The 14,090-nt window shown below is 41.7% G+C and overlaps 1 protein-coding gene across 2 annotated transcripts in view; it reads right to left on the reverse strand.

Annotated features, from left to right (window-relative positions):
- Positions 1 to 14,090, reverse strand: part of LOC126298782 (kelch-like protein 5) — a 269,167-nt gene that overhangs the window by 50,400 nt on the left and 204,677 nt on the right. For both annotated transcript variants that reach the window (XM_049990242.1, XM_049990243.1), the window contains one exon: positions 8,249 to 8,445. In XM_049990242.1, the coding sequence (XP_049846199.1) occupies positions 8,249 to 8,445 (197 nt within the window). The remainder of the gene's footprint in view (positions 1 to 8,248; positions 8,446 to 14,090) is intronic.

Consider the following 14,090-nt stretch of genomic DNA (forward strand, 5'->3'; position numbering starts at 1 on the left):
TAAGAAACTGATGAAGAATAGAGAGACCGTAAAAAACATGTTAATCACATCAACCTTAATGGAATACAGTAACAGCTTACATGATGATGCAACAACCAAATGTTACACACATACCTTAAGTTTTTACGATTCCCAACATGCTTAAAATTAAGGTAGCCTTTTTTTCAAATTCTAGAAGGAAATGGTTACCTTTTTTAATTGCATTTGGCAAGACATTTCCTGCACACAGAGAGAATCTGTTCCCTTGAATTTTGATGCTCATCCATACTCAATGTCAAAATCTTAGGAATTCTCTCTCTCTCTCTCTCTCTCTCTCTCTCTCTCTCTCTCTCTCTCTCTCTCCCCCCCCCCCCCCTCCCTCCCCCCCCTCTACATACAAAGTGAGTCAGGAGGAAAGGTATATGCTTTGAGGACGATTGTCTTAATCATTCTGAACAAGAAAACTCCATATGAGCATAACAGTTCCTGGGAATTAACAGGAACAGTGGGGAACAGGATAAATGCAGGTGATAGTAAATGAAACATTGTGATACAATGTTTTGTTTAATTGTGTACATTCCCTCAGGAAATATGTTCAAAATGTTCACCATCAACTGCAATGTATTTTGCAGCTGTTGTGTTGCTGATCTTAACTCATTCGTTAGTTCCTCCTTTGTGTCCACACTGTGCTTGTAAACTTTACTCTTAAGCCACTCACAAACAGCAATCTAATGGAGTACCATCGGGCAACTTTAGTGGCCAAGAAATGGTTCCACGGTGCCTTCTCCAACACACAGGATACATTTCATTGAGGTACTGTGTCACTGACCATAAGTGCTGTCTGCTGAAAGTACATACAATGTCTTGTTGCCAAAGGAATATCCTTCAAGTACTGTGGTAACATATTTTGATAGAAATCAAGATACCATACATCATTAAGACAGATTTTCTAACAGCTATATGTCAGATATGGTTTAGAAAGGGGCATGTGGATACAAAGTTTTTTGTTCAGAATCACCAATACTATCGTCTCCTGTCTCAACCAGTTTGTAAACTGAAGTTCCCTAGTCGTTTACTTCCTGAGATTAGCATGTACGTATGGATAGAGTGTACGGATTTTGATCCAGTTTTGACTAATAGATGGATTGTTTCACAAGGAAGGTTTGTGCCTAAAAACTGGATGAACCACAATAAAGTAATGTTCACCGCTGCTCTGAAAATGACAGCTTTGCCAGCCGAAATTACCATCACACCAGATAAATCATGCTACCTGTGCAAATCTGGGGTGGGTCGCTAGTCTCTCTCTCTCTCTCTCTCTCTCTCTCTCTCTCTCTCTCTCTCTCTCTCTCATGTAGAAAGAGCCCTCATGTTATTCAGCTATCAGAATTTGTGCCTCTTCTGTACCTCCACTACCCAACTCAGCAAAAACTGCTACTCACTTAAGACGCAGTCACAGTTGGATTTTAGTGACTGAAAACGGCAGTAGCCATGTGTATACCTACGAGTTGTGCATCTACAAATGTGTGTGCTTTGCTGTGCCTATATCTGATGAAGGACTAAGTCCAATAGCCATCTTTTTCAAAGCACTGTGTGCCACTCAGTGCCTCCTCTATGTGGTAAGCAGCAATCTGCTCTTTTCTTGTTGTTAGTAGACTGAGCCATTTCGTTCTTGTTTGGTTTTTCTGCCAGGTTCAATGTCATAAAATTTTCTGTGTGGTATTTCAAGTTGTGTTACTCCTGCTTCCTTCAGGTCTCCAACTGCACAGTCCATTTAACCATTTCATTTAATAGTTCCTTGGGTAAAAACAGAGCACTTATGGGTTCAGTTCATTCTCCTGTCCATCTGTGTGTCTGTCCTACTATTAAGACCCCTTTTCCTCAGGAATGGATACAGATATCAAGTTCAAATTTATGTCAAACACAAAGGTCTATGGTCCCAGGTGGTGTAAATAATTTATCTTTTAAGTTAAAGGAATCAAAAGTTACGGCCATATATGTCACATATTTTGATACTCGCAAACTCACTTACCAAAAGCTACAAACAAACTGTCTGGTGATTCAATGGAAAACAACATACGTGGAAAATGTGAGGTTAAATTAAGTTGATTCAGAATCCTCAGAGTGCGAGTCCTACTACTCACACTAGTTGAATTTTTTAGCTTTGACTTTACTGTGGCTTTTGTAGAATTCCACAGTCTGTCTATTTAGTCTGGTTGGTTTTGTTCTTTTAATATGTCCATGGTGTTTTAGCCTGCATGTTTCATATCCAAAAAGCTTCAGTATACTTTTTATTTTCTCTATCTGCTCTCAGTCTGTGTAATTCAGACCTAAAGTTTTCCTGATTACATTTTGTTCTCCTTTTGAGTTTCTTCAGTGTCCCTCTTTCCATTTAAAATGAGTGTTTCAGTCCTATAAAAGCACTCTAGTTTCATGACTGTCATAGTTTCTGAGTTTGGTTTATTTTGAGACACATTTTTTGTTCCTGCACTCTTTTGTAAGTCTTGTGCCGCAAGATTGGTAGCTGACGTGGCTGAGTAAAATGAAGGCATTACCCTCGAGTGTTGCAAGACTTTACAGAAGTGGGCCAAGTCAACTGAGCAAATTATGCAATATAGAAAGCTGATTTAGCACGAACTGCTGCTCTGGCACTGAAGTGGTTACTTCATGCTATCACCAAACTGAGCAGCCAGAGGTGCAGAACTACCAGTCCAGCAGGTCCACAGCACACACTGTCTGATTACCTCATGCTCACGTCAAGGCTGTGTTATGACTTGAGTGGAAGAAACCAATGCTGCAGCAATAAAAGAATGGGCAAGACCTGGATAAATATTCCTGATTTATAGCTACAGGTATCCCAGTCTGCCGGCATCAAGCTACGAGGAGGGACCTATGATGTTCAGTAGTCTTCATGTCTACTGACTGAGTTTCGTGGGTGTGCACATCTTCTACTGTGGACTTGGACGCTGCTAGCCACAGGGCCCTAGTCATGCAGAATCCAATGCTTGGGACTTGCACTCTATAACTGGAGGGTCTTTATGTGGCCCCTAGTTCATCACTTGGGGCACGTAACTGCTTGTGCGCTCCCAATTGTGTGGACAAACTACTTGCTGTTTGCCTTATTCGTGTGGGCAGATTCTGCCGTTGGGGACCGCATGCAGTCTACATCTTTGTGTGTGTGTGACCCTATGAAACACACACACACACACACACACACACACACACACACACACACGCACGCACGCACGCACGCACGCACACACACACACACACACACACACACACACACACACACACACACACACACACACACACACACAGTGACTTTGTAGTGCCTCTTGTGCTGACACTGCTGCTTCCTTTGTTACCACCTGCCTGCAGCTGCAAGCTACTTTATGACCAGCATCAACCTCAGCACGCACATACCTCTAATGCCCTACTATCTGGAGTGACATCGTGCAAACTGATGTATTCAGAATAATAAATATATGGTTTGTCAATATAATTTTACTGGCCCCTCATCATGCATCTGACAGGAACCCACTTGCCAACCACCACTCATTTATACCCTGGGGTGGTGCTTAGTTATTCTGACCACCACCACTCCATTTTGTGACAACTAATTTCATAATCAACCTTTTCCAATCTACGAGGGTAAGTCAATTATTAACCACAAAGTAGTTATAAAATTTTATTGTAGTCAAATAGTCTCCTTATGTTTCAATGCACTTAGTCCATCGTTGTACAGGCTTCCCGATGCCTTCATAAAAGAAGGTTCTCAGTTGAACTGCGAGCCAGGAATGCACCGCTTCTTTCACTGCTTCGTCTGATGCAAATCGACGGCCCCTTAATGCCTCCGAGTGGACCGAACAAGTGATAGTGAGAAGGGGGCAAGACCAGGACTATATGGAGGATGATCCAATACTTCAAATATGACTTTCTGGGATGTTTCAGCAGTGTGGACAGCAGTATGTGGATGGGCATTGTCATGCAACACCACAACACCTTCTGATAGAAATCCTCGGCATTTGCTTTGAATTGCATGCTTTAACCTGGCAGTAAGCATCTCACTGTAACATACACTGTTTATTGTTGTGCCCCTTTCCCTACAATGTTCCAGTACTGGACCTTGTGCGTCCTACAAAACCATAAGCATCAGTTTTCCTGCAGACTGTTGGGTATTTAACTTTTTCTTGCACGGCAAATTTGGATGTTTCCATTCCATACACTTTCGTTTACTCTCTGGCTCGTAAAGGTGGATCCATGTTTAGTCACCGGTAATGATCCTGTCTATGAAGTTGTCCCCTTTGTTACCATAGCGATCCAAATGTTTTTTTTGCAGATGTCCCAGTGCATTTATTTATCGAACTGTGTGAGAGTTTTTGGCACATATTTTGCACAAACTTCATGATACGCAAGTGTGTTGTGGATGATTTCATAGGCAGAACTGCGACTGATTTGCAGACGATGTGCCACTTCGTCAATAGTTAATCATCTGTCGAAGAGAATTCGAATTCTCAATGGTTTGTTTATTTGTGGTGGTAAACGGTTATACGCATACGCATGTGGTCGCTACGCATTCTGGATTCTACCATTGTTGCAAACAGCTCCAGCGATTGTATCAAGTTTGGATAGCCGATCTTCACAGCCGATCTTAAGAGTCGGTTTGTCACAGTTAACTCTCAGGAGTCTTATGTGGAACTCATGCTCAGAGATGCAATCATTCGTTCAGCTCTTGGTAAAGAGATGCGTCAATGTGCCCTTCAGTTGGAGGACCCTACGTTAGAAGATGTCTCCTGCACTATGGGCCACCAATTGGACCTGTTTGCTTCACAGCTAGGTTGTGCAACCAACTTCACAGCACGCATCACCCTCAAACCCTCTGCTTGCCCTCACTGTTTTCAGGCGTGGCCAGTGCCAATAGCTTTATGTAACCAGGTTGAGACAGCTGGACTGATTAACATCACTGTGAATGGTTAGATCAATTTTCTCAAGTGAATGGGCTACATCCTTAGTTATCATAAAAAAGTTGTTTGGTCAGCTTTGGCACTGTGGCAACTTCAAGATCACTATTAATGCACAGGCAGTCATAGAGACCTATCCCCATGCCTCTCCTGGGAGGGGGGGGGAGATTCTTTTCCAAATCCAACCTGGCTGAAGGCTTCTTTCAGATTCCCTTGGACAATGCATCAAGTCAGTTGCTTGTAGTTAATATGCCTTTTAGCCTCTATCAGTACCAATGGCTGATCTTCAGGATCGCTAGTGTTCCTGCCACCTTTCAACACCTTTTACAACAGGTCACAATGGTTGTTCCTCATTGCATTAACTGTCTTGATGATACAGTCATGACAAGTGCGAATATGGAGGATCACCTGTGTAATTTCCATTCTTTGTTTACTGTTCTACAGGCCATAGGCCTCAAACATAATCTCGTTTATGCCTCACTTTTTCCAACCTTTAATTGTTTATCTAGGTCACAAAATTTCCTATCAGGGCCTGTGCCCCACAGAACAACATGTCGCCACCATTACAGCTTTGCCCCCTCAGTCTCATCTACATTTCGTGGAAAAGTGTCGTACTATCAAGTTTATTCCCAGAGTGGCTACTATTGCCCATCACTTTATTATGTTACTTCAGAAAAGTGCTTGTTTTGTTTGGTCTGCAGCCTGTGAACATGCTTTTCTGCAGCTTAAGGATAGTATTTGCTCCGCACTGTGTCTTGCAGCATTTCAACCTGGCATGCTTCCAGTCCTGGCTACAGCCACATCCCAGTATGGCCCATTGCCATTCAGATGGCTCCAATCTGCCTATTGCCTTTGCATAAAAAAACAATCAACTCGGCTCAGCAATATTATTCTCAGGTCGAACAAGTAGCACTTGCTGATGTCTAGGCGTTACAAAATTTCAATGTCTCTTGTATGGTGTAAAATTTCACTTAATTACCAACCACAAGCCCTCAGTTTGCCTGTTCAGCTCATTGGTGTTCTTATCGGACAAAGCCACTCATCGTCTTCAGAATTGGGCTCTGTTTATGTCCTGGTACAACTATGAGACCCATTTTCGTCCCAAGTTGCAACATGCAAATGTGGATACTCTGTCCCAGCTACTCTTGGGCCCTGACCCCTTGTCTGACCAGGAGGGAATGCTTTGTTTTCAACTCAGTACAGAGGCAAGGCAGTTGGTGGATGGCTTTCCCGTTACCAGTTTCTGTACTGTTTGTGCTGCGACGGGGGAATCTGGTGCTCCGTTAGCTCATACATATGATACAATATGGATGGCCTGACCGTCCAATGCACCAGGCAGAAGACGCACTTCAAAATTGTTACACGTTGTGTCATCACCTCTCCCTGTTGGATGGCATTATTCTCCTGCTCTTAGAAAGGTTTACTCCGTGTATGGTGGTTCCAGCAACTCTATGATCAAAGGTTCTTCCCTTATTCCATCAGGGTCAGTGTGGGATTGCTTGCACAAAACTGTTGGTGTGCCACATGTGTTTCGGCAGTATACCAATTGGGGAAATGGTCACATTGATTACACTGGTCTTCTTCAAAACGCTTTGCAACTTTTGCTTTTTCTCATTTTCCTTATGTTGTTCGTCATCCACCTGCAACAGTAGACATGACCGTCATGGTCCTGTCGAAGTTCTATGTAGAAGGTTTCGGACAATGGTCCTCAGTTCATGCTGACAGCTTTCCAGGACTTCCATACACAAAATATCATTCGTCCTGTCCAAGTGCCTCCCTTCCTTCTACAGTTTAAGAGCGAGGCAGAACACCTTGTCCAGATGCTAAAGAGACAGATGCCCACGTATGTAGGAGATTTCCCAGTCAAGGAGGCTCTCATTGTTTTTACATAATTACGTTAACAACGCTGGTTGGAGCCAAGAGTCCCATTGAGCTCCTGCATGGTCATCAGCAGTGGATGCTGTTTGATCTCTGGCTGGCAGGCAGGTATCTCCCAGCGATGCCAGTTTCGTCAATATTTGCACCCAGCACCCCACTCTGGGCCAGGGCATTAGGAGGGAGCCCTCATTGGATTTCAGCCATCATTCACAGCCAACATGGTCACCGTGTCTTTGTGGTTCGCATGCAAGACATGTGGCATACCACCGAAACCAGCTGCATCCCAGGGTGAGTGCAGAGTCCCCTCCTCATTTCTTGTTGGCCCTGGCCACACTTGGGGTAGAACAGGCCTGATCATACCTACCTACCCCAGTGGTTGAGGCTTTGTCAGCACCAATGGGGGATTTGCTTCCTGTGGCTGATGCCAGTGCCTCCCACTGCACTGAAAGTATTTATAAAGTCCTGGTAATGTTTTTTGGAAGTCATCATTAATGTCACAGAGTTGACTGTTCACATACTTTCTCTTTGTTTATCTTATTAATTCTGAAATTTCTTTTCTAGGCGCCAGGGATCTGTCACATACATATTCTGATATGTTACTATTACACATTTTGAATGTCTTGTGTCACAATTTTACTGCTTGTTCACAATTTTCATTCCGCTAAGGGTATTTTCTACCTTTGTAAAGAAATTTGGTTTTGAACAGTTTGATAAAACTGTCTATGAGCTGCTCTCAGTTTTGTGCTTGTGCTTTGTTGGGTTCATTTACCAATAGCAGTAGTTGGATTTTAGTAGTATCAAATTTACGAATTACTGACATCCTTCTGTTGATTTTACGGACATTTAAATTCAGTTTCACTTAGGTTAGGTAGTTATTTGTGTCCATATTTGCTCCTTTGTGTACCTGAACATTTAAAAATTTCCTTGTGATGTGGATAGAAGATCGTGATTTGCAATTTACCAATATTCTTGTTGGTGGATTCCCACATTTTGTTTTGGGAGTATCTTTCCTAAAATGGCTTGATGTAATTTTGAAACTGAAATTTCTATACTATTCCACCAGTCTCTCTCCATTCTGACTGCTGCATTTGTGTGCAGGGAAGGTATCAAGTGTTTTGTTGAAATTTCTCTAATTCCCTAAGTAAGCATTAAAATTGTTCACTACACCAACCATACACGATCCACATATCACAACAAAAGCTTATCTGCTTTTTGTGATATATGGATCATCTGTGACTTCTCTCTACCTGTTTCTATTTCTGCAGTGAGCAAACAGGCAGCCCTCTTCTGTACTACACAGAATTTAAACTAAAAACTCAACAATGATAGTTTGTTACAATAAGCAGCCAAAGAATCTACATAACTTCTTTTTTTTAAGAAGTATTGGCATTAAACTTGAGAACTTCACACATTATGGTTAAGAAACTTACAGTTGTGTAGTCGTGAGCTGCTTTCATTAAGTCATCACAGCCCTGGGCATCGGCAAACAGGCGGATTCCAATGCAGTTGGAGGGGTCAAGCTGCTTTTTCAGAAAGCCGCAGCAAGCGTCAACAATCTCTGGCATTTGCAGTAACCGAGCTGCACTGAGAAGCTTTTCAACAGTCTCTTCTCTGATCTCTACTTTACCTGTTTGCGCATATGACAATAAATATGGAATTAGTAAAATCACTTTGTATTAGCTCTGATGTTATATCTTACCATAATATTAGTTACAAATGTTTTAACTCAGAAGTCTATAAAGTAAAACTTATGGTATTTTCTAAAAATGCGAATGGGAGCTTCTGATAATGATTAAATGCAAGATGATACACAAAAATAGTATTTTCTAAAAACATAAAATAGTAACAAACCCTGATGCAAACCAAAGAGAGAGAGTCAAATTGTGAAAATTCAGTAATGCTTGGCCTAGGGGCAGGTGCTCCAAATATCACTGGTGGAAAAAAAATCAATCCCCAGTATTGGACTATAAACAAGACAGAGGGTAGCAAATCAAATTAAGTTAGAAGAAACATTATTGCACTAAAAATCAGAATCATGATTCCTTTAATTTTAAACACAGTGGAGATAGATAGTTCCTGCAAACATTTGCACTTGTTTAACTCTTTTGAGTCCCAACCCGAGCACAGATCTGCTCATCTTCCTCCATTTGGATTGTTTTCATTAGTTTGTATTCAAGTTCGGTATGCTGTGGAATGACCTCTGCATGGTGCTGCCATCATCTGGAGGTTTCTGAAACTATTTTGGCATTCTCAAGTACAACCCACATTTGCTCACAACCACTACAATGATGCTTACACCATAGTTTTTGGGGTTTCCTGCTGTGCTAGTGCATGGATAGTCAACCTTTGGTACCTACTGTCCACTTCTGTTCTGTATTGCTAGTAAATTTTTCTACTGCCCACTGGTTTCACAGTAACGGTGATTTGCAAAGTAGGGAAGTCATTTCACTTTCTAAAATTTATAAAGTGAAGTTACAGTAAGTTAAAGCATATAATAATAATAATAATAATAATAATAATAATAATAATAATAATTACTTCACAAATACTTTGTCAATATTTTATGAAAACCCAATAAAAATGTGTGTAAAGTCTCTATCACCTACCACCCACCATGATATCTGGAACACCCACTAGTGGGCAATAGGGACACATTGACCACCACTGTGCTTGTGTGTAATTTCTGATGATACACACCAATACTGAGATCTAGTTGCTTTTGGATGAACCATTTGTAGACTCTGGTTCCAAAGGGGATGTTTTTGAAAGACAATATAGTGATTCTGCTTCTCAATCAGGCTAAGGTACAAAAACATTATTATTTGAATATTACTGTTCTACAAACTATGCTTGAAAAATCTCTTAGGTAAATTATATTTTAACTGTGTTTTCAAACGAAATCCCATCTCCAACAGTGTATAATATATTCCTGAATAATCAAGATAGTATTTCAAATGTAGTGCCATCTTTAGAGCCACCATGCAAGACAAAACATTCTAATGTTGCAGAATATCCAGATGCAGAAGTAGGATGGATCATATTAGATGAGCTAGGATCGTTACCTGAATTGAAAAAGTGGATGTGTGGCACAAGTTTATGTCGGTAGCAGCAGTAGCAGTCCTTGATATTTCATGCGCCACCTCCCTCCCTCCCCCCCCCCCCCCCCCCCCCCTGAATCAGAGATTCAGAGATAAAGCACATCAAGGCAGAAGCTAACTACTATGTGAAATCCTTTGTAGACAAAATAAGAGGATCAAAGAATGTGACACCCAAAAGCATGAGGAGCACATAGACTGGGGTAAAACTTCATGAAATGTATTTGTTACAATCCATACATGTTACAATCGATAATCCATCCATGCTTAGTAAAGAAAAACAGACTGTGTGATTACTGATCTGCAAATAACTATTTCTGCACTGTTTCTGGGTTTCACTTCTCACTATAAATACATTTTTTGTTATTTGGTCTTACCTGCAACAAAATGACAATGCCCCATACATTCCAAAAAATGAACCTGGTCATGATGATCCCGTGCATGAAATCAGACCTTTACTGAATAATTTACTTTCATAGTTACCAGCATAATTTTCATCTGAGGAAAGCATCACCACTGATGAAGGTGTGTATGGATTAAAGGTGTCTATGTAAGGAAACAACCTGGTAACCTGTTATCAAACTGTTTACTTTAAGTCATTCAACGACAGGATATATTTTACTCATTGAAATTTACACGTGTGTGTGTGTGTGTGTGTGTGTGTGTGTGTGTGTGTGTGTGTGTGTGTGTGTGTGAGGGGGGGGGGGGGGCGCAAGGTTTTACACATTGAAGTTTACACAGGCAAAGGAGTGGAGGGATAATGGGGGGGGGGGAAGACAATTCAGTCACTGCTCGTTTTTAGGGACCTGTATGGTTATCTCAAAACGGAACATACCGTTTACACAGGCAGGTCACCATTTGTTTTCAGTTTTCTGTAGGAGAATAAGACCACAGCTGTGGGAACATGTACAGGGTGTTTCAAAAATGACCGGTATATTTGAAACGGCAATAAAAACTGAACGAGCAGCAATAGAAATACACCGTTTATTGCAATATGCTTGGGACAACAGTACATTTTCAGGCGGACAAACTTTCGAAATTACAGTAGTCACAATTTTCAACAACAGATGGCGCTGCAAGTGATGTGAAAGATATAGAAGACAACGCAGTCTGTGGGTGCGCCATTCTGTACGTCGTCTTTCTGCTGTAAGCGTGTGCTGTTCACAACGTGCAAGTGTGCTGTGGACAACATGGTTTATTCCTTAGAACAGAGGATTTTTCTGGTGTTGGAATTCCACCGCCTAGAACACAGTGTTGTTGCAACAAGACGAAGTTTTCAACGGAGGTTTAATGTAACCAAAGGACCGAAAAGCGATACAATGAAGGATCTGTTTGAAAAATTTCAACGGACTAGGAACGTGACGGATGAACGTGCTGGAAAGGTAGGGCGACCACGTACGGCAACCACAGAGGGAAACGCGCAGCTAGTGCAGCAGGTGATCCAACAGCGGCCTCGCGTTTCCGTTCGCCGTGTTGCAGCTTGCGGTCCAAATGACGCCAGCGTCCACGTATCGTCTCATGCGCCAGAGTTTACACCTGTATCCATACAAAATTCAAACGCGGCAACCCCTCAGCGCCGCTACCAGTGCTGCACGAGAGATATTCGCTAACGATATAGTGCACAGGATTGATGACGGCGATATGCATGTGAGCAGCATTTGGTTTAATGACGAAGCTTATTTTTACCTGGACGGCTTCGTCAATAAACAGAACTGGCGCATATGGGGAACCGAAAAGCCCCATGTTGCAGTCCCATCGTCCCTGCATCCTCAAAAAGTATTGGTCTGGGCCGCCATTTCTTCCAAAGGAATCATTGGCCCGTTTTTCAGATCCGAAACGATTACTGCATCATGCTATCTGGACATTCTTCGTGAATTTGTGGCGGTACAAACTGCCTTAGACGACACTGCGAACACCTCGTGGTTTATGCAAGATGGTGCCCGACCACATCGCACAGCCGACGTCTTTAATTTCCTGAATGAATATTTCGATGATCGTGTGATTGCTTTGGGCTATCCGAAACATACAGGAGGTGGCGTGGATCGGCCTCCCTATTCGCCAGACATGAACCCCTGTGACTTCTTTCTGTGGGGACACTTTAAAGACCAGGTGTACCGCCAGAATCCAGAAACAATTGAACAGCTGAAGCAGTACATCTCATCTGCATGTGAAGCCATTCCGCCAGACACGTTGTCAAAGGTTTCAGGTAATTTCATTCAGAGACTACGCCATATTATTGCTACGCATGGTGGATATGTGGAAAATATCGTACTATAGAGTTTCCCAGACCGCAGCGCCATCAGCTGTTGACAATTGTAACTACTATAATTTCGAAAGTTTGTCTGCCTGAAAATGTACTGTTGTCCCAAGCATATTGCAACAAACAGTGTATTTCTATCGCTGCTCGTTTAGTTTGTATTGCCGTTTCAAATATACTGGTCATTTTTGAAACACCCTGTATGTCTAATCTTAGATGACTTCCTATAAAAGGTGCCTAGGTGTTTATGATCAAGAAACATTTGTCATTTCTTAAGCAGAGGGACACTAGAAATGTTGCAGATTCGTCATCACAAGATTATGGAAAAAGAAGTTGAGGTTGGTAGCAAAACAGGGATGACAAGGACGATAAAACCTGATGCAGTTCCAGACTACAATTTCATTACAGCATGCATAGACAGGAATGATCAACTCTTATCTTACTACCATTGTAAGAGAAGGCAAATGAAATGGTGGAAGAAACCATTTTTCCATCTTTCTATAATGGCAGTAAACACTTTCATACAGTACCAAAAAACAAGAAATAATCAAGTCGGAGGCTACCATTTGGCAAATTTTCTACTTCAATTAGGTGAGCAGTTTGCAAAGAAAGCGGGTAAACAACAACACACTGCTACTCCTCAAAATGCGACTTTTGCTGACAGAATTCCTTCCACAGAAGAAAAAAAAAACGCTATAATGTGGAAAGTCTTCAAGAAAAGAAACAGTATGGTGGTGTCCTGACTTAAGTTCCACTGTACATGCCAATGTGTTTCAGGCTGTACCATACAAATTGCTGTTAACTGTAGTAATAAGAATCTACATAGAACTTTCTTCCTTAAACATTTAGTGAAATTGGAATAAAATTGATGTGCTACATTTGTAGTGAATGTGTGTCATTTTGTAACTAGATTAAACAAGAACCTTTCTACCTCCAAATAATGTATCCACATTCATACATAAAGTAATAAACATGAAACAATAGATACTTAAAGAGATGCCAAAATTGTGCAAGATTCTGGGACACACCCGAGACTCAAAGTGTTAATGGAAAGCTTTGACTTCGTAATTATGAAACAACCATGTAATACTGTTCATAGTAACACACTGTTCTGCAAAACTGAAGGACAAGCTAGATAATGTAACCTTACATTAACTACTTGGTGGAAATAAAGTGCAGGATCATGTTACCAGAGGTCTCGCAGTCATGCACAAAAAGTTAGACATCACACCATATAAGGTCAGTGTGACTACAGCACTAAATGGGGCTGGACACGCAATACGAGGCAGCTGAAGGAATGGGAAAAGACTGTGTCGATCAATGACCAGTAATGGTGCATGGTGACTGTGTTCTTCATTATAACATATCCCGAAGACAACACTTTGATGACTTAACACAGGGAAGAATCATTGGGAAACAGGAAAGAGGATAAAGTGTGTCGAGTGTAGCTTCAGAATTTGATTGTACTCGCAGAATTCTTGCACATACACGGGGATCATTCTGAAACACAGGCAATGCTGCCTGAAGGAGTGGAGCTGGTTGACTCCGATCGACTAGAGCAGCAGGTAACTGCTACATTGTGCAACAGACAAGAATGACTGAGCAAAATTGCAACCACTTTTAACACGAGTACAAAGCACACAATCTCTCGCTATACAGTGGCAGGGAGAATGGATGGGGGTTGTCTCTTTGTCAAATGACCATTACGTTGTGTTTCGTTGGCAACCGCACATCAGCAGCACCCTTTGCGATGGCGCCAAGAGGCAGAGTGGACCAATGAGAAGTGGGGTCGCATGCTGCTCAGTTTAATGGCTAATGTGTAGGGACACGAAAATTTTGTGTAGTTGATGAAGTGAAATCGGCACAGTATAGCAGCATAACGTGAAACTGCCAATCTCAAGTAAAAATGTTTTAAAACCA

This window comes from Schistocerca gregaria, chromosome X (genome assembly GCF_023897955.1).
Source record: "Schistocerca gregaria isolate iqSchGreg1 chromosome X, iqSchGreg1.2, whole genome shotgun sequence".
In the NCBI taxonomy this organism is placed as follows: domain Eukaryota; kingdom Metazoa; phylum Arthropoda; class Insecta; order Orthoptera; family Acrididae; genus Schistocerca; species Schistocerca gregaria.